The sequence below is a fragment of the Ornithorhynchus anatinus genome, unplaced genomic scaffold, assembly GCF_004115215.2.
Source record: "Ornithorhynchus anatinus isolate Pmale09 unplaced genomic scaffold, mOrnAna1.pri.v4 scaffold_264_arrow_ctg1, whole genome shotgun sequence".
In the NCBI taxonomy this organism is placed as follows: domain Eukaryota; kingdom Metazoa; phylum Chordata; class Mammalia; order Monotremata; family Ornithorhynchidae; genus Ornithorhynchus; species Ornithorhynchus anatinus.
Window position 1 is genome coordinate 376,872 of NW_024396743.1, and position 20,406 is coordinate 397,277.

General features: G+C 52.5%; 1 protein-coding gene across 1 annotated transcript; it reads right to left on the reverse strand.

Annotated features, from left to right (window-relative positions):
- Window positions 1-8,131: 8,131 nt before the first annotated feature.
- Window positions 8,132-18,155, reverse strand: LOC100082993 (polymeric immunoglobulin receptor-like). Its single transcript, XM_029056993.2, has 9 exons — window positions 18,116-18,155; window positions 16,308-16,655; window positions 14,333-14,659; window positions 13,286-13,606; window positions 12,610-12,706; window positions 11,614-11,726; window positions 9,953-9,990; window positions 9,105-9,266; window positions 8,132-8,612 (listed from the first exon to the last, which is right to left on the reverse strand). The coding sequence occupies exons 1-9, from the start codon at window positions 18,153-18,155 to the stop codon at window positions 8,475-8,477; spliced, it is 1,584 nt and encodes a 527-aa protein (XP_028912826.1). The 3' UTR covers window positions 8,132-8,474.
- Window positions 18,156-20,406: the final 2,251 nt, after the last annotated feature.

The window sequence follows — 20,406 nt, forward strand, 5'->3', positions numbered from 1 at the left end:
TCCTCTTAGTCCTCTGGATCTAGACCATCATCTTCAATGGCCTTCATTTTGATTCACCAGCATTCGCAAAGAGCTCAACCCCACACGGTACAGGGCTAGGGGCACAGAGATGACGTTGGCTGAAGTCTCACTGCATTCTTAATCGGGGACCAGGAGACCAGGAAAATCCTGGGTTTTATTTTTAAAAAGTCATGCAGCACCACAATGACATAGCTCCCTACAATTGGGAAGCCAGGAGCCAGCTCTATAATGTGGGTTGAATGTAGCAGAAACTAATTAGACACAGGTTTTTTTTTAAATTTTCAGAACAATGAAATAAATGCCCTACAATGCGTTTGTTGAATCGTGTAGTGAAAACACGAGTTATGACTAGAGTGCGCAGTATCACACCCTACAGACCACCACTCTCATCTTCAAAGCCTTATTAAAAGTACATATCTCCGACTAAACCCTCGTTTCCTCTTCTCCCACTTTCTTCTGCGTCGCCCTAACTCTTCGATTTGCCCCCTTTATTTACCCCACCCTCAATTCCACAGGATTTACGTACCTACCGTAATTTATTTATTTACATGAATGTCTTCCCCCATAAACTGGTAGCTCCTCGTGGGCAGGGAACGTATTTACCAACTCTCTAATATCGTGCTCTCCCAAACGCTTAGTGAAGTGCTCTGCACACAATAAGCGCTCAATAAATTCGATTGATCCATCGATCGATCCCGTTCTTAACGCGGGGGAACGGAAACTTGAATCCAACGCTGAGGCTTCTGCGACCCCTGCTGTCTATTTCTGGAACTGCACGTTTGGGGGTTTTTTTTCAGAGGACTGCATCTCCTCCAAGAGGCCTTCCCAGATTGAATCCCACTTTTTCTCTCCTCCCACTCCCTTCTGCGTCGCCCTGACTTGCTCCCATTATTAATTCCCCTCCCATCCCTACCCCACAGCACTTAGGTACATATATCTTCTGTAACTTTATTTATGTACATCGATGTCTGTTTATTTGTACTGTGTTGTCCGAAACAGGGTGGCTCAGCGGCAAGAGCGCGGGCTTGGGAGTTAGAGGTCATGGGTTCTAATTCCAGCTCCGCCGCTTCTCTGCTGTGTGACCTTGGGCAAGTCGCTTCACTCCTCTGGGCCTCAGTTCCCTCATCTGTAAAATGGGGATTAAGACTGGGAGCCCCATGTGGGACAACAAGAACAGTACTTGGCACATAGTAAGCGCTTAGCAAATACCATCGTTACTATTATTATTGATGTCTGTCTTCCCCCCCCTCTAGCCTGTTGAACTCGTTGTGGGCAGGGATTGTCACTCTTTATTATTGTAGTGTGCTTTTCCAAGCGCTTAGTACAGTCCTCTGCACACCGTAGGCGCTTAATAAATACGATTGAATGAAAGAATGAATGAACTCTGATGAGTCTGGAAATGAGGCAGAGCAGCGGGCGCCCCGGGAGCGCATAGTGCAGCTTGCAGAACCCGTCGGAGCCCACCCAGCCTCGGAGCCAGCGGCCCCTTTGGCTCTTCTAGCGACCGGAGTTTGGGCTGAGCAGGGGTCAGCCACTCTGCGCTTTTTTCCTGCAGAGGGCAGTCTGAGCAAAATAATAATGATAATAATTATGATTTTTTTTTTGTTGTTAGGGGCTTACTATGTGCCAGGCACAGTACTGAGCACTGGGATGAATCCAAGGAAATCTGGTTGAACACAGTCCCCGTCCCATGTGTGGCTCACAGTCTTAATCCCCATTTCACAGATGAGGGAACTGAGGCCCAGAGAAGTGAAGTGACTTACCCAAGGCCACACAGCAGAAAAGTGGAAGATCCGGGATTAGTACTCATGGCCTATTAACCCCCAGGCCTGTGCTCTATCCACTCCGCCATGCTGCTCCTCAAAAGCTTGCCTAGGGCCGGGGATGGACGGCTCGGGAACCCTGGGGAGACGGGAGACGGGCCGAGCCCCCCGCTCTGTATTTTTTAAGTTAATAATAATTCAAATAATAATTATGGTACTTTTTAAGGGCTTACTATGTGCCAAGCACTGTTCTAAGCACTGTTCTAAGATATAAGGTAATGGGGTTGTCCGACGTGGGGCTCACAGTTTTTATCCCCGTTTTACAGTCGAGATAACTGAGGCACAGAGAAGTTAAGTGGCTTGCCCAAGTTCAAACAGCAGACAAATGGCGGGAGCTGGATTAGTACTAGCGCTAACGGGGACAGACACGGGAAATGCATTCATTCATTCCTTCATTCAATCGTATTTACTGAGCACTTACTGTGTGCAGAGCACTGTACTAAGCGCTTGGGAAAGTGCAATGCAACAATAAACAGTGACTTTCCCTGCCCACAGTGAATTTACAGTCTAGAGCGAGGGAGACAGACATCAATGCAAAGAAATAAAATGACAGATATGTACATAAAAGCAACACTCACCCTCCTCCAGAAGATTCCCAGGGTCTTTAGTGAAAGTGAAAAGAGTGCGGGCTTGGGAGTTAGAGGATATGGTTTCTAATCCCGACTCCGCCACTCCTCTGCTGTGTGACCTTGGGTAAGTCACTTAACTTCTTTGTGCCCCGGTTATCTCGTCTGTAAAATGGAGATTAAGACTGTGAGCCCCATGTGGGGCAACCTGATTACCTTGTATCTACCCTAGCGCTTAAAACAGTGCTTGGCACAGAGTAAGTGCTTAACAAATACCATCATTATTATTATTATTATTATTAACTTGTCACCTGCTCTTTCTCCTCCCCTCATTACCACCTTCCTCTCTTCTTCTTCCCCAGCCCCGCTGTCCAGGAAGGCGGAGGAGGAGGTGGAGGAGAACCCGGATTGGGCCCGCCCGCCCACCTGCCCGTCCCGCTCTGTCTCGGACGCAACTCCTGGGTGGACTGCCCGGCCCTTTCATTTCCCCTTTCCTATTTGGTTTGCTTTAATTGATTTTATTTCTCTCACTCCGGCTTCCCCTAGAAACAGTCTCACTTCCCTTTCTCGACGAAATTGCGGAGAATCTGGAGACGAGACAGAACGCACTCAACAGTGCGGGACTTTTGCGGGTTATCCGGGCACACTCTGGGCGCAGTTTCATCAAGGAACCCGGGGGGCAAAGTTGATGGCCTCTCTGGGGCAGTTCTTGGGGCAATTCCTGCGTCTAGTCCCGCAGAGATTTATGCGCGCATGGGCACTCACACACCTCCACGTTCTCAAATATTAACCCTCGGGCCCCCCCTCCCCCAGACACAGACACACACAGAGACACCCGCACACCCAAGGTCTCCCGCAGCCGGGGCGGGGATGGCGGGGTATCCAGAGAGGGGATCCGGGGCTGCCGGTGCCGAGGTCAGGGGCTTCTCCGACCCTCGGGGTTGGAATCGGTAAGGCGGGGCGGCCTCTCAGACCGGACGCGCTGCATCGCGGGGAGGGTAAACTTCGTCTCCACTATTCCATGAGGGAATGCCAGGGGTCACAGATAGCTCCGAGCTGGCGGGGCCCGGAGCCGGAAACATCTGTCCGCGGTGCTGAAACGCACAACAGCCTCGCTTGCGAGTGGAAAATCATTATTATTAATAATAATGACCACGGCAATACTGCTATTTGTTAAGAGCTTGTGTTAATCGCTCTGCCAGGAGCTGGGGTAGGTACAGTATAATCACGCCGGACACAGTCCCTGTCTCACTTCTAAAGGCGAAGAAGAGTATTTTATCCCCATTTTGCAAATGAAGACAGAGAAGTTAAGTGACTTTCCCAGAGTCACACCGCAGGAGAGGGATAGAACCAGAATTAGAATCCAGGCTCCCTGACTCCCAATCCCGTGTTCTTTCTACTAGGCCACCCTGTCCGGCGCTGCAGATGCGAGGGAAGGAGGCTTAAGAACAGAGTCCCGAGGTTCCGCGCCAGTGGTCCAGCCTGGGCACTCAGCCCTCCTCCCCCAGAGCCCAGTGGCACGTTTGCAAAGGCCGCCGCCGCGTGCGAGAAGGGATCCTGACCAAGGAGCCCTATGTGGTCATCAGGGACCACCCCCCACCCCAGAGCTGACCCCTCCTCCTCGGAGATTCTGCATAAAGTGAAGTTCCTCCGTCCCGGAATGGGGCTGGGGGAGCGAGCGGGAGGGCGGAAGGTGGGGTCGGGGGAAGGCCCCCCAGGAGGATGGGAGAGGGAGGCTCGGCAGTGGTTCTCAGCCCTCGGGCTCCGCGGAGGTTTCTCGGGGACCTCAGCTTCAAATTGTCCCGAGTGAACTGAACCTTGGAGCCTGCGCCAACGCCCATGTGGCCTATGGTTTGCGCGGCTCGCAATGAGGGTAGAAGATGCAGCGCAAAACTGCCTTTAGCCCTTCAGTGAATACGCAGCCGCAGCCACCCACCAAACCCCAGCCAAAGCTCCAGCTGTGGAAGGCAAGAGGCTGTAACCCGCCCACAGCAACGGAAAGTGTCCTGGACCGTAGCCAAAACAACCGAGAGCATCTGAAATGGTCATCACTTCTACAGATAAATTGAAATTAAAAATACATGTTGGTTAGGGATGATGAGAGGAGGGGAAAGAGCTTGGGAAAAGAGCTCGGGGCTGGGCATCAGGATACATGGGTTCTAGTTCCCATTCCAGCTCTGCCTCTGGTCTACTGTGTGACCTCAGGAAAGCAAATGAACCTTCCTGGGCCTCAGTTTGCTCATCTGTCAAATGAGGAGATGATATCTGCTCTCTCTCCCTCTAAGACTTTGAGCCCCATGTAGGCCAGAGACTATGTCTAAACTGAATATTATAGCGTGTCTATCCCAGAGTTTGGCACAGAGTAAGCACCTGAGAAACATTATTATTATCATCACCATTAAAAACTCCAAAATGGTTCTGTGTTAAATCTAACCTTTTTATGATATCTGTTCAGGGCTTACTATGTGTCAAGCACTATTCTAAGAGCTGGAGTAGAGACAAGTTAATCAGGCTGAATACTGTTCCTGTCCCACAGGAGGCTCACAGTCATGTACGAGGGAGAAAAATTTGAAATTCCAATTTTGCAGTTGATGAAACTGAGTCACAGAGAAGTTAAGTGATTCACCCAAGATTACACAGCAGGCAAGTGACAGAGCCAGGATTAGAAGCCAGGTCCTCTGGCCCTAGGCCCATGCATCACACAGATTCCCCACCTTCAAACAAGATGGTTTCCATAATTTTCAGTCAAGTAAGCCCATATATAGCCTGCTGAGGCCTTGCTTTATATAGCCAACAGCTTCATATAATGTCATTGCTGCAGTCTTCAACACTCTCAGCTGTGAAGAATGACTGAAAACAGACCCTCCCACCTTAGTCGCCAATTTTTCCATTTCTTTGCTGCGGTTGGAAGGTGGTAAATTACAATGTCATCACCAGCTCCTGGAGAAACTCTTTCACGTGGACAGGCAACCACCCATTGGCTGTCACTGCCACCTTAGAAAGAGGCATTATTGAAAAACCAAGGGGCTATTTCAATCAATTTCAAACAGATCATTAAATTCCCCTTGATGAGTCAGGTGCTGGTGGAGTCAGCCGTGTGCTCAGCCGGAACCATGATGTGCGTTGGCCGTATAGAAATTAGACTCAGACTTCTCAGCTCCTTCTTCAGGGGTAACCATTTGGCCTCTTTCACCCCCCTCTCTCCCTCCTCCCCCATCCCCACAATGACTGGTATCACAGGCTCCACATCCTCTCCTCTTCCCCACCTCTCTGACCTCCCCACACCTTGTCCTCTGCTTCCTTTGTAGCACCTCTTTTGATCATGACCAGCTCGCTGGGAGGTTGAGAACCTCAGAGAGCAACCAAACCTGTAAACAGTTTCTTCTATAAAGTTCTAAGGACACACTGAGGCAAATCTTTCGGGAATTCTGCCTCCCAGTGAGAAACCGGGAGTCAATTGCTGAGGACAGGCTAGGAGTGGCTCCTTTCAGTTTTCAGTTAGGTCTGGAAAACCTCAAAATGGTGGATTTCTGGCCTCTTGACTCTTTGAGGGGTGGGGTGGAAAATGGGGCTGGGAAGGGTCAGAATTCATAGGAATTCATTAACAAATGATCACATCTGTTAATCAATCAATGGTACTTGTTAAGTGCTTGCTATGTGCCAAGCATTAAACAAAGTTCCTGTCTCACTTGGGGCTCACAGTCCAAGACGGAGAGAGAATAGGTATTGAATCCCCTTTTAATAGATGAGAAAACCGAGGCAAAGGCAAGTTAACTGAGTTGTGCAGCAGGCAGGCATCAGAACAGGGATTAAAACCCAGGTCTTCTGTCACCCAGGCCTAGGCTCTGGGCTCTTTCCATGAGGTCACACTGATTCTCAGGGAAGAGTTGCTATCAAGCCCATGGACCTGGGCAGCTCTGGGCAGGAGGAGATGGATGACGGGATGACAATTTCCTGGCTGGGGATGTAGGTTTAGGGTATCACTAGTACAGCCCAAGCTGTAAGCCTTGAACTCCACTTTGGGGAGGCCCAAGAGACCTCAGTCTGGATCACCATCAGGGGTATTTTTTGAGGGCTAACTGTGCGTGGAGCACTGTACTAAGCGCTTGGAACAGAGACGAAGTGTGGCCTAGTGGATAAAACATGGGCCTGGGAGTCAGAAGGACCTGGGTTCTAATACCAGCTCTGCCACTTGTCTGCTTTGTGACCTTAGTCCAGTCACTTAGCTTCTCAGAGACTCAGTTACCTCATTTGTAAAATGGGGATTAAGACTGTTAATCGTTCCTGGACTCGTCTAAACTGATTAACATCTATCTATCCCAGTGCTTAGTAAAGTGCCTGGCATATAAAAAACCCTTAAAAAATGCCATAAGGAAAAAAAAAGAGTTGGAAGAACACATGGGCAGAGGCCATAGAGATCACAGTCTGGGCGGGTGTTTCTAAATGAGAAGTCGGAAAAGTCACAACTACTGATGATGAGAGTTTTCACACCCCAACCGCAACTCCAAGGCAGTAATGATGGGGTCATGATCTTGCCTTCCTGCCTCTTGTTGCCTAATGAGGTGTCAGCTTTAGGGTCCTCGGACTGTTCCCTTCCCTGACTCTCTTGCTTTTACTCACCCTGCACCCCAAATACCTACTTGGCTCTGGGTCTTTATCGCTCTACCTTACTGTTTCCCTCGTCACTTTCTCTCCCCTCCACCATCCCATTCCACTGGCTCCCATGTTTTTACTAGCTCATAGCCTATGGTATTTATTGAGCGCTTAGTATGCACAGAGCACTGTACTAAGCACTTGGGAGAGTGATTGGGAGAGTGCATTACAAGAGAGTTGGTAGAAACATCCCCTGCTCACATTAAGCTTACAGTCTAGAGGGGGAGACAGACACTAATATAAATAAATAATTTATAATATATAATTTATATATCTAATGTACCTAACTGCTGTGGGGTTGAGGGTGGGGAGAAAACCAAATGTGCAAAGGTCATAGATACAAGCGCAAGCCCACCCAGCCCATTCCCTGGCTCCAAACCCTCTTCTCTCCTCACCCTTTCCCTTCTCTTTCTTGCTGCCAGTGTGGGAGGCCCCAGGAAAGCAGGGTTTCCAGCAAGGGCCCTAAAAAGCCCCCCACCAGAGCGAAAGCTGGAGAGGGAGGGAGGGAAGAAGAGAGGGAGTCGCAGTTGAGGTCAGGAGTGGTGAAGGCCCCTGTGTGAGCTCTGGTCCCTCCCGAGCCCAGGATGTTGGCAACCCCACAATCCCCGGCTAGCCAGGAGAGGAGAGAGATGAGCAAGCGGGTGAGAGGTGCTGGAGCCGGGCATGTCTTAATTGTGCTCCAGTTTCATTCGGTGGAAAATAATTCTATATGGGGGCTCGAGGTGAAGCAATCATATTTATTGAACACTTTCTGTGTACAGAGTACTAAGCACTTGGGAAATTCAGCAGTTAGTGGACATGATCCCTGACCTCTAGGAATTTACAGCCCAAGCACAGGGAGAGCAGGGGAAGGACCAGGCCCGGCCAAGGACCTAATGTGTGAGGGCTCAAATGGTTCTCTGCACCAACTCAGCCCTCAGTCAGTACAGAACTCTGAGCAACACAGTAGGCACAGAGTAGATTGTTCTGCACACATTGTCCTGCATATGGTAGGTAGCATTCTGCAAACAGTGTTGATACTCATCTGAAGCCGTGGCTTAGCAGGACACAGTTTTCCCCATCCCTCCCAGGGCCCCTCCGCCCCCTCCTCCAGCCCACCACATCCCTCCCAGCACTGCCCTAGACGAGGTCAGTGGTTCTGGTGGTGGGAGGGATCCAGGGATGGGGAATAGAGCTCAGGACCAGCTGTGGGCACTGACCCATCCCGAGGGAGGCAGGGATCAGTGTCAGGGAGGCAGGCCAGTAACCGGGGCTACTCTGTCAGTCCATCAATCAAGGGTATTTATCGAATACTTACCGTGTGCAGAGCACCACCGTACTAGCACTAGTACAATACAACAGAGTTGGTAAATACGTTCCCCGCCCACAAGGGGCTTACAGCCTAGAGGGGACTGGTCTATTTTAGTCTGTCCTACTTGGCTTCCGTCCTGTTGTTTCTCCGAGGGGAGCGATGGAGCTCCACATTGCCGTAGGTTGGGTTCTCCGCGGGCCTCGGTCGCCTCACGGTGGCATAGGTAATACAGGTGGAGTCCTTTGTCTTTGCGGAGCCCTGCGGGGCCACAATAGGAGGGTGCCGGGGGGTGGGGGGGACGGGAAGTGGAGGGAGGCAGGTGGAGAGTGGGAGGGGTAGGAGGGGAAGGAAGAAGATGGAGGTCAGGTCCAGCAGGGGAGACAACTCCTCTTTGTCATGTCATTTCTACTCCCAGAGACTCCGCTGATGAGGAAGCCAGGAAGGGGCCCCGGATCAGGCCTCCAGCCTCTTGGGGAGTGTGCCCCTCAGTGGCAGGGGGAGAGTAACTTGGGAGGCTTTGGACAAGGGGAGGCTGAGTCATCGTGATGGGGTTATAAAGTGCTTGGAGAGCCTTATCCCCTAGCTGGGTCAGCCCCATGGCCCCACAGCCGAGTATTCGAGGGGTCTGAACCTTCCTGAGCCTGAAAGATTCCCCCACCCCGAGCCTGTCCCACACCCCCAGCCTGGTTCCCTCTCCCCAAGTCCGCGGTGACTCCACTAGTGTCAGAAGCGACAGGGCGGATTCCCTACCAAAGTGGCGTATTCCACATCCTGGTGGGCGCTCCTGGTGTGGGCCAGAGGGGCAGATTTTCCAGGAGCTCTGCAGGAGTCCGAGGAGGGGCTATTGTCATTTGTCCAATGATGAATACTCAGATCCGCGTAGCAGGCTTCTGTGGCGGGTAACTCCAGGTCCTGGGCCGGGGGAACATGTCGTCCGGTTGCACATTGGCTGGGACAGGAGTGCTTCGGGGAGGGTGTCCTTCTCTGGGCTGACCAGAGCCATCTCCCCTCTCCCCTCGCCCAGACTCCATTGCCTCTCCCCTGACCCCAGTCCCAACCCCTGCTCTACCTCCCAGCTCCTCCCAGCTCTGCTCCTTCAACCAGGGAAAAGTCCTTTTGCACCACCTCTAACCTCCCCTCCCTTCCCACTTCACCCGCCCCTCCCCCGGCCAAGAGCTGGCTCCTCCCCTCAGACTGCAGAGTTGGGGGAAAGCCCTCATCCCCCCAACCCCACCCCCGTCTCAAAATGCACCATTCCTGAACTGTATATAACGTGCCCCGACTAACCGCAGTTCAATTAAACATGAAGCTAATACAATCTAGGGTCCTGCGGGGGAGGACACGGGGGAACAGGGGAGCTGGTGAGGGATATGGGTGCGTTTCTCTGATTGGGACCTGGCTCCCAAACTCCCCAAACTTGACAAATTCAATCCAGTTCTTTTAGCAAAGAAGGCAGGGCATTGGAGAATTTGCGTTAGAGTTCGGGTGTGTGAGATTATGCCACCCCCTGCCCCTTCCACCTAGCCTCCCTCTGTCCTGCCCCATGCGGCTGCCCACCCCGCCCTAGGCCCTGCCCACATCCATGATCAGGTCCTTACCTTGTCCATAGGCAAGGGATTGGCTGACTTCCCAGCTGCTAAAGGAGAGCAGAGAAGCAAGGGGTTAGAAACCCCCACCCACCCAGCGACCTAGAATCAGGAGCCTCCTTCTCGGCCTACCCCCATGGCTGGCTCTCGGAATCGAGGGTCCCAGGGATGCCTGCTCGGGAAGTTTGTGGGAGGGAACCAGGCCGCTGTGCCTCCTGAAATGAAGGGCTCAGAAACAACACCTTTCATGGCCGATACCGGGATAGGAGTGCTCTACCGGCTGCCGCTCCCATCGCCTTGCCCTAAGAGGGGAGCAGCCAGAGACCCGGAGAGAGAGAGAAGGGGTCAGCTGCTGAATCCTAAACTTCACAGCCAGGGGCAGGGAAGAGTCCCGCAGACCGTGGCTTGAGAGCCATAAAGTTACCCGTCCGTGACAGAGTGGATCTGATTCTCTGACCCTAAGGGAAGGACAGGTAAAAGCCTGATTCATATTCTGATATCTTTATCGAGCACTACCCAAGATCTGCAAGAGCAGGGGAACTCGTGGAAGAGTCCACTCTTTTAGGTTAGAGAGGGAAGTGGGGAAGGGAAGAGGGGTGGGAGGGGAGGAAAGAGAATTTCTGATCCCAACCCCAACCCTGGGAAATACAAAGTCCCTGGGCCATTCGTGAAAAACTAAAGCCACAGTTTTCACAAATTGTGAAAATGGAACCACTTCATTCTCTACAATTGGCCAACCTGAGGTGTTGTGCAAACTAGGGGAAGGAGCCTGAAAGAAAGAGGAAGCCTCCAGGATGCACCTGTCATTCACCCAGATGCCCCAGCCAATCAGGACCATAACTGAAGCCACAACTTTCAAAGAAAGAGAACCCCTTTCCATTTGACTCCTGACCACCTCTTCCCAGCCTTCCAATCAGGTTGCATTGAACAATTCTAGTCACAAAGGGCCTGGCTATAGAGGCAGAGGGGGCTAAGTGGTGAAGATATCAAATATTCAACTATTTCCTTTTCAAACTGACTTTAGTTTTGACCTTTTCAGTCTTGATTTCTGTGTTGTCAGGACTGTCCACTTGGCCACTTTGACCATCAGTTTTTCCAATCTGTAGAATGGAGATACTGCTCAGGCTCCCACCCAGAGAGTTGTAAAGAAAACCGAGGTAGCAAGCGAAAAGAGGAGTGATGTTCAGCTCTAGGAAGGTGGTATTTAGCTCGGGGGAGTTCTGGGAGGGTTAATGTCAGCGGGACTACTTCTGGGGAGAGAAGCTGCTCGGGGCTGTCTAGGTGCTCTTTGAGTCTGAACAGGAACAGGGGGGATGGGGCAATAGAGTCCAGACGTAGAGAGGAACCATCCCGTCCAGTGAGAGGTCACAAGTGCTGGTCTGATAAGCTCGCTGCTCCACCGGCCTGCCAAGGCAGCATAGTCTGATAGTGGGAATCACCACAGGAGTAGTAACGTGCACACTCGGGGTCCCCATCACACACCAAAACCCCTGTGTCCAGTCCAACCCACGAGTGGCCAATGGCCTTGGACAAGGGACTCAAGTCCCTTCTGTGGCCAAGAATGCAAATAAGGGAGAAGCCACCCTTAACCCTCCCCCAGTGAATGGAGGCCCAAAACCCTGCCGGAGAAGAGATGAGGGGTGACGAGGGGTGGCCCAGGGTCTCTCACCTACCCTCCCTCTGCCTCCGCACCATTCTCCACGCCAGGATGGAGACCCCCACCAACACAACCAGGAGAACTCCAAACACCAGGGGCAGCAGGAACTCGAGTCTAAAGAGATCAAACCTGGAAGGGAGATGTGACCCTGAGGAGGCCAGAACTCTTCCTCCTGCCCCAGCCCTCAGCCCCCACCTCCTTCCCACTGCTCACAGACAGCTGAGGGGTGGACACTCACACCCTTCCTCTTCCTCAGCCCCACCACCCACAGACACCTGAGGGGGGAATACTCACCACCCTCCTCTACCTCAGCCCCCACTTCCATCCCTCCCCCACAGACAGCTGAGGGGCAGACACTCACCCCCTCCTCTAACTCAGCTCTCATCTCCAACCCACAGACAGCTGAGAGGACCAGTACACCTCACTTTCCTCTTCCTCAATTCCTTTCCTTTGGATCATGGTCCCCGGGATCCCTGATGTCCCCAGTCCCCGAGTTTTGGTCTGGTCCCTCAGGCTCAGGTCCAAGGGGTTGGGTATCTGGGAGACTCACCCAGAGGCAGAGGGAACTGCCTTTTTCTCAGGGCCCAGACCTCAGGCACAAGCAGCAGGAGAGGGAGAAGGAAGTGGAAGGGAAATATTAGAGAAAGAATGAGGCACAGAAGAGGGTACTGAACAACAAGGTTGTCAGCTTCCTGAGGGTAGGTCTTCAGCTGGGCTTTCCCCAGCACCTAATAGAGCCCTCTGCATATAGTAAGACCCAGAAGAGGCTATTGATTGATTGATGGAAAAAGCTGCCAGGATTGGGCAGCCAGAATTGAAAGAGTCTTCTTGGGTCACAGTGCAGCAGGGGAAGGTGAGGCTGCAAATGAAGCTCGGGCCCAGTTTTCAGATAGATATGGAGCAATAGAGGAGTGGATGGGAGGTCAGTGAGCAGCCCCCAGGACAATCTTATGGGAGGAAGCATGGCCAATAGATGCAGCAGAGAAGGAATGTGGCTGGCAGCAATTCTTACCCTGTAGAAGAACTGCTTTGGGCGGAGGATGATTTCTGGGGGCTATTCGTTATTGATTGCATCTTTGGATTTGTCACTGCTGTCGTTGTCGTTGTTACTGTTGTTAAACACAAAAACAGACCCCAGGTCTCTGTCCCCACCATCCTGGTTCTGCCCCACCCAAAAGCACTTCTCGGTTCACAGCATCCTAGGCCTGTGGATGAACCGAATGGTGGCTGAGGGGACACAGGAGCCCCTGAAGGGAGAGGAAGAAGCAGAGCAAGTGCCCAGGGCTGAGGTTGGGAAGCCAGGGAATGGGCAGGCACGAGAGCGGAGTTGTGTGATCCTTTCGACTAATTTGGGCTTAACTGGGGCTCCTCTTCCTCCTCTCATTTTCATTGAAGGGGAAAAGAACCCCGAGGTGTACACGGAATTTCCTATCCCTGGGAGCCCCTGGGGGGTCATGGTCTGGGACCGAGAGGGGATGAGTAGAGCAAAGCTGGGGAGAAGTCATCCCCTCCCAAACCTCCAGCCCTGATACTTCTATCCCATTGGGGCCCAGCCTGATCCAGGGCAGATTCTGAGCATGGAGATCTGCGGGAGTGGGGAGGGGACATCAGTGTCAGGGTTCTGGGACTGGATCTGGGTCCCAAAGAGCAGGTCATCATGAGATAGTCCCAGCCGTGAAGGCTCTCACCTTGGGACACAGTGACTGTCACAGGAACCCCCAGCACAACTCTCTCTGCTCCAATCCTGCACCAGTACGTGTCTGCGTCCCCAGTACTGAGATTCTCCATGGTCACCGTGAATGTGTCATTATCCGGGCAGTCGCTGATGGACACGCTGCCATTCCTCCCCTCGTTCTTGTGGTAGCCGGTGCTCACGATGGGCCGACATTTTCCCCACTGAGCTCCTCGACACCACGATTTCTCGTTCTTCCCGTAGCGCTGCTCGTATCGACACTGAACCGACTGGGATTGTCCCTCTTGGCCATTCACCGCTTTCGGGGAGAAGATGTCTGGAACACCCAGACCACACACTCCTGGAACACCAGACCTGTGTCTCCCTGGAATGACCAGACTATGCACCCCTGAAACACAAACGCTCAGGCCCCCCTGAAACACACTGACCTGTGTCCCCCAGGAACACACAGACCAGGCATCTCTGGAACACACAACTTGTGTCCTCCTGGAACACACAGGCTCAGATCCCCCTAGAACACACATACCTTCATCCTCCTGGAACATACATACCTTCACACCCCTGAAGCACACACACAGACCCGCGTCCTCCTGGAACACACAAACTAGGATCCCCCTGGAACACAGAGACCATGTACCTCTGGAACACTCTGACCAGAGTCCCCTGGCACTCTGAGGGTGGGAGCAGGGCTGTGTGGCAGGCAACGCCCTAGGAACATCCACCCAGGGGAGGGGACACGGGGCAGGCAGGCACTGGGGTGGTGACAGAGGAGTGAAGGAGCCACAGGAGAGGTTGCAAGGACACTACTAGAGTGGACAGCAACGAGGGTGGTGGGCAGGGCTCTAGACCAGACAGGGACAGGTGACTTTTGGGCCTTTTGAGAGGGGAGCAGGGGCTCACCCTGTACTCACCGCCCTGGTATTACGCACACAAACAAGATGCAAACACACAAGCTCATGCATGGAAATATCTGTATACACACACACACACACACAAACACATGCACACGCATATGCACATTCCCCAATCCCAGGGATTTTACCTGTGGAAGTGTTCAGTCTCACCCGAGCTCCAAGGCCATTTCCTTCTCTCTGGATTCCACACCAGTATGTGTCTGTGTCCCCCTCAGTGACATTCTCCATGGTCACTGTGAAGGCCCGCTTTTCGGGGCTGTCTCTAATGGACACTCGCCCATTGTTGTCTCTCTCTGTTCCTAGGGTTTTAACGATGATCTCACCGGCTCTCCAGTCCTCTCCCCGGCACCACCATTTCCCATTCCTCTCCCAGCCTGAGTTGTAGTGACACGTCACCGTCAGGGATCCGCCTACGGGGACCCTCACATCCTCGGGACCCCTCAGGGGGGAAACGTCTGGAACATAGAAATCCGGGTCCCTCTGAAACACTCAGACCTGGGTACCCCGCCACTCTGAGGGCAAGGGTAGGGCTGTGTGACAGGTAGCGCCCTGGCAATGGCAGCCTGGGGCAGTGGACATGGGAGGTGGGGGAGAAGGTACCCCAGAAGGTGGATTGGGGTTGACACCGTGACACTAGGGGTGCAGAGAGGGAGGAAGTACCAGAGGGACAGAGGACGGAGAGGTTGGCACTAGGGTGGTGGTCAGCATGTCTGGTGGATAGAGCTCTGGCCTGGGGAGGGTTGGTGCCTTCCAGTCCCTTTGTGAGGAGAATCAATCAATCAATCAATCAATCAATGGTATTTATTGAGCTCTTCCTGTGTGCAGAGCCTCCAGTGAAGCACTTGGGAAAGCATAATACAATAGACATGGAGGTCACGATCCCCACCCACAAGGAGCTTGGAGTCTAGAGGGGAGACAGACTTTAAACCGTGACCTAGTGGATAAAACATGGGCCCGGAAGTCAGAAGGACCTGGGTTCTAATCCCTACTCTGCTACTTACCTGCTTTGTGAACTTGGGCAAGTCACTTAACTTCTCTTAACTTCATTTAACTAATAGGTAGGGGAAATAGTAGGGTATATGGATATGTACATCAGTGCTGTGGGACTGGGGTGAGTTAACAAGGTGTTGATGGGGTAAATGAGAAGGAGTGTGTGCAAAGTGCAGAGTGGGAAGAAGGGTCAGCTCTGGACATATAGCCTGTGTCTCACACACACACACACACACCCCCCACACACACACCCACACACACACACCCACATGTTGATGTTGAATTGCTGTTGAGGTTTTCGGGGAATTCAAGGTGGGGAGATGAGAGATGGATCAGGGAAGGCTGATTGGAGGAGATGGGAATTCAGAAGGGCTTTGAAGATGGGAAGAGCGGGGGTCTGAGGGATGTGAAGGGGGAGGGAGTTCCAGGCAGGGCAGAGGGTGTGACCAAGTGGTCAACAGTGAAAGAGACAAGAATGAGGGGCCAAAAACAGGTTGACTTGAGAAGAGTTAAAGTGGTTGGGTCGGGGTTTAGTGAGAAAAGAGCCAAGATAGGTAATAATGATGGTATTTGTTTAGTGTTTACTGTACATCAAGCATTGTACTAAGTGGTAGGCTAGATGCCAGATAATCAGGTTGGATCCATTCCCTTTCCCTCATGGACCTTACAGTCTAAAGAGGAGTGAGAACAGGCACTAAATTCCTATTTTACAGAAAAGTAGGAGGGAGAGAGCTGATTGAGTGCCTTGAAGCTGATGGTGAGGGGTTTCTGCTTACGGTAAAGATGGATGGATGGACAACTTTGTAGGTTTTTGAGGAGCAGGGAGATGTGTAGAGAACGTTCTTTAGAAAACTGATCTCGGTAATAGAGTTAATCGTGGGCTGGAAGGAGGAGATACTGGGTGCAGGGAAGCTGATGCAGCTGTCAAGACTTGAAGGGGCAAAGAGGGAACTTTCTGGGCTCGAAGCCTCATTGTCATTTACAAACAAGCATGCTCACACCCCCACACATGTGAACACATACAGACACGCACGGTATCTTTGAAGCGCTTAGTACAGTGCTCTGCACACAGTAAGCGCTCAATAAATACGATTGAAAGAACAGAGATTTTACCTTTGTTAATGGCCACTACAACATGGGCCCCGAGGTCAGTTCCTGCTTTCTCAATCCCACACCAGTATGTGTCTGCATCTCCTGCCCTGAGGCTGTCCATGGTCACTGTGATCATGTGATTTCGGTGGCTGTCTCTGATGGACACTCGGTCGCTCCTCTGCTCGTCCTCTGATCCTGTGGTTCTAACCATGATCTTACAGGAATTCCAGTCGGCTCCCTTGCACCACCATTTCACGTACCTCTCCCATCCGCTGTCGTAGCCACATTGCACTGTGAGCGAGCCCCCCTCGGGGCCACTGATCCGCCCAGGGCTCCTCACCTGCTTTGAGTCAGTCAGGGCAAAACAGCCTGGAACACACGAACCCCATCCGGGCCGCTGACTCACCCGGGCCTTCTGACCTGCCAGTCATAGGTCAGGGAGGAGTAGCCTGGAACCCAAGCGCTCCCGACCTCATCGTTTGCCTGTATATGACTGTGTGTGCCCACTTAACACCATCACCAGGATGCAGGGGGCAAGACTGGGTCATCACTTGTTCCTTCCTCTGCCTCAGCCCATTCTTCTACTACCCCGAATCCATCCTAATCCTTCCACCCCAACACCCCATAACCGAGCCCACCGCACAGGGCCAATCTGGACCATCGTGTCCTCCTTGGGGCCCTTATCCTGTCTGTCCTTTCTTATGGTATTTGTTAAGTGCTTACTGTGTGGCAGGCACTGTCCCGAGCGCTGGGGTAGATATAAGGTAATCAGGTTGGACACAGTCTGCCCCTCATACTGCTCACAGTCTTAGTCCCCATTTTACAGATGAGGGAACTGAGGCACAGAGAAGTTAAGAGACTTTCCCAAAGTCACACAGGAGACAAGGGGCAGAGGCAGGATTAGAACCCAGGTCCTTCTGACTGCTACTTCTCTGTCTTGGCTGTCCTCTCCCTCTGGCTCTGATCTCCAGTTTGGGAATCTTTGTCTTCCCTGAGCCTCACCTCCCCCCATCCTCCTCTTCCTCTGACCTCTTTATACAAATAATGCCTTGCCTCTGTCAGCCGCAGACATGGACTGTTCCCCTCTAATTTGCTGGCTATGGGGCCTCGGAGACTTAGATGAAGTGAGGGAGGTGAGGAATCTTCCCTACGTTTGCAACAGACATGTCGATCTCCCCTCCCCCCCGCCCCCCGAGTCTCAACAGGGCACCATGATGCTCTCAAAGCCTCCGTCCTAAACTCTTGCCAGCCGGCCCCCTGTGTCTCAACCTCCTGCTCTTTGCCTGCCAGTGACCCCTCCTAGCAATGACCGCACCCAGAGAAGACCTCCCCAGCCATCCCTGGCCTTCTCCCTGAGTCACATCCCTCTTGCTCTCTTTTTGGCCCCCTTCATCCTGCAGCATCCTCACCCTCCCATCCTGGCGTGCTCCCTCTATCAATGACTCTCAGGTCTCCTGTCTCTCCCAACCATTTCCTGGACTCTATTGGCCTTTGCGTGAGAGATCAGGGACTCCGTCTCCTCCCTCCACATTTCTCTGGGGTGAATGGGCAGATCGTCCCACCCTGCAGATGGTCTGTCCAGGGGTACGGCCCTGTGGACACTGGGAAAACCCTCCAATACATGTCCAGAGGCCAGGGAGAGTCACCCCAATTACACTCAGACAGGGAGCCCAGAGGGCCACTCCCCGCTGTCCCCCGGCCCCCGTTCTCATCCCTAGCTTTCCCCACAGCTGATCGCCAGCCCATTCTATCCCAACATTCCTCCTTGGCCAGCAGGTCCTCCCACTACACAGGTTCTGACTGAGGCTGGAGACTCAGTTGCTGCTTACCTGGGAGCCAGAGGAGGATGAGAGCCCTTGCCAGGAGCATCGTCCGGCCTCCCCGGACCAGCACCGTGTCACAGATGAGAGTCTGCTCACCGCTCTGCTCTCCTGGCTCAAGTCTTCTGCTTTCTCTCACTCTCTCTGCTCCACTTCCTTATTCTCGGTGACTTCCCGCTCTCGCAAAGTGCACGGTAGGAAGAAGATGTACACACTGAACAGTGAATGAAACAAGTGTTGCCTCACACGGAGCTGAAAACTTCCCACTTCCCAGTCTGGCCCTTCGAATGCCTGTCCGGTGGGTCACGGGCCCAGGGGAAATGCTTGTTCTCGGCCCACCGCTGGTGTCTGGGCCAGGGCTCCCACTGCACTCAGGACCCAGATCCTTCGGGAAGGAGGAGGACCACCCACCCAGCTTCCTGTTGGGAGTGACAACACCTGCCACCCTGGATTGCATGGTCCATCCCTTGAGCTCCACTGCAGGGTTTGATGGTGGGGATGGTGATGCTGGTGGCAGAGAAGATGATGGTGATGAATGTGAGGTTGAGGCCAATGACGACGATGATAGTGATGATGATGATGATTGATGGGGAAGAAGGTCCCGGAGCTGAACTTTCTGCATTTCTCACTGGGCACTCTGCTGGTTGAAGCAATAGCAGGATACCAGATGAAGACCTTCCCCCTTGCCCCCCCTAAACTTCCAAGAGGAGGTTCAGGCTGGGGGTTCCTTTCCCAAGAGTCTCTGCCCCAAGGAGAGCAGCTGATGTTCGGGGCTTGAAGCTTCTGGTGGCCAGTTCTCCATCCTACCTCTGCACCAGACACAGACTATAGCTTGGAGCCCAGTTACCCTGAGGTTCCTCATTCCCAACCCCCTCACACCAACACACTCCAACCCCTCCATCCCTCAGTCCAGGTTTGGTGGGGAGGTAGGGAGGATATTTTTTGTGGAGCTGTTCTTTTTTTTTTTTAATGGAATTTTTTAACGTTATTCGTTAAGTATTTACTTTGTTCCAGGTACTGTACTAAGTGCTGGGGTAAATATAAAATAATCATGGTGGACACAGTCCCTGTACCACATGGGGCTCACAGTCTTGATCCCCATTTTACAGATGAAGTAACTGAGGCACAAAGAAGTGAAATTACTTGCCCAAGGTTACACAGCAGACAAGTGGCAGAGTAGGATTAGAACCCAAGTCTTTTGACTCCCAGGATCTTGGTATTCCCCTTGGCCATATTGCCTCTTGCTGTATTTGTTAAATCCTTAATATAAGGCTAGCACTCTTCTTAGCACTGCAGTAGATTCAGGTTCATTCGGTTGGACACCGTCCCTGCCCCATATCAGGCTCACAGTCTAAATTGGAGGGAGGAGGATTTAATCCCCATTTTACAGATGAGGCACATTAATTGACTTACCCAGGGTCACACAGCATGCAATTAGGAGAACTGGGTTTAGAACCCAGGTCTTCTACTCTCAGTCCCTTGCCTTTTCGACTAGGCCGCACTGCTTCCTTGTTAGTGCAAACCCTCCTTCACCCCCTGATGGGTCGGTCACCTGACTGACTGGGGGCAGGGGCTGGGGGCGGGGGTGAGCTCTGGAAGGACTCGTTTCTGGGAGGAGAGTGAGAATGACTACAATATCTCTTTACTTGACAGCAAGTGTGTACACGGGCGTAAGAGTGTGTGTCCTCAGCATTTGCATGTTACAGCCCAGGTCTTGTCTTGGTCTCTGATTCCCAGGTGTTGCCCTTGTGTGCTCCCTGGCTCTTCTGATTGAGTCATACTTCCTGCCGAAACAACAGTGGTATCTTATGGAGATAAAACATCTCACCACTGACTCCACCAGAATGAGAGTGCGTGTTTGTGTGTGAGTTTTTGGTGTGTGAGACTTCACAGCACTGTGGACCTGGAGTATGTGGGTGAGAGGAGAGAGAAGGAGAGTTAGAGAAAGAGAGAGAGAGAGAGTGTGTCTGCGTGGACCTAGACTCTGTGGGTGAGGGAGCAGGTAAATATACATATATAGAAAGAGAGGGGCTGGGGGGGGGTTGGGGGACGACTCCCATCAGCTCCAGGGTTTCCCACTGCTACAGGGAGAGGTCCAAAGTCACAGAGATGCCATCAGAGAAAGGTGATGTGAGGTCGGCTGTAGGAGATGTGGAGGCGAACAGGAGAAGAAGCAGCGGGGCCAGCGATCAGAGGAGCTGTTGAGCTCAGAGACTTGAGGTGCAGTGGGTGCACTGAGCCCTCTCTAACATAAGAGCCCTCCACTTCCTCCCCATCGCCCCTCCTCCCCCTACCTCTCT

Bases quoted from the DNA above. Each gene is read 5' to 3' on its own strand.
- LOC100082993 (XM_029056993.2), bottom strand. From the start codon at position 18,155: ATGCTCCTGGCAAGGGCTCTCATCCTCCTCTGGCTCCCAG. The intron at 12,707-13,285 runs GTGAGAGCCTTC...GTTTAACAACAG, and splicing joins GACAGTCACTGTGTCCCAAG to TAACAACGACAACGACAGCA. The intron at 11,727-12,609 runs GTAAGAATTGCT...TCTCCCTTCCAG, and splicing joins CAAAGCAGTTCTTCTACAGG to GTTTGATCTCTTTAGACTCG.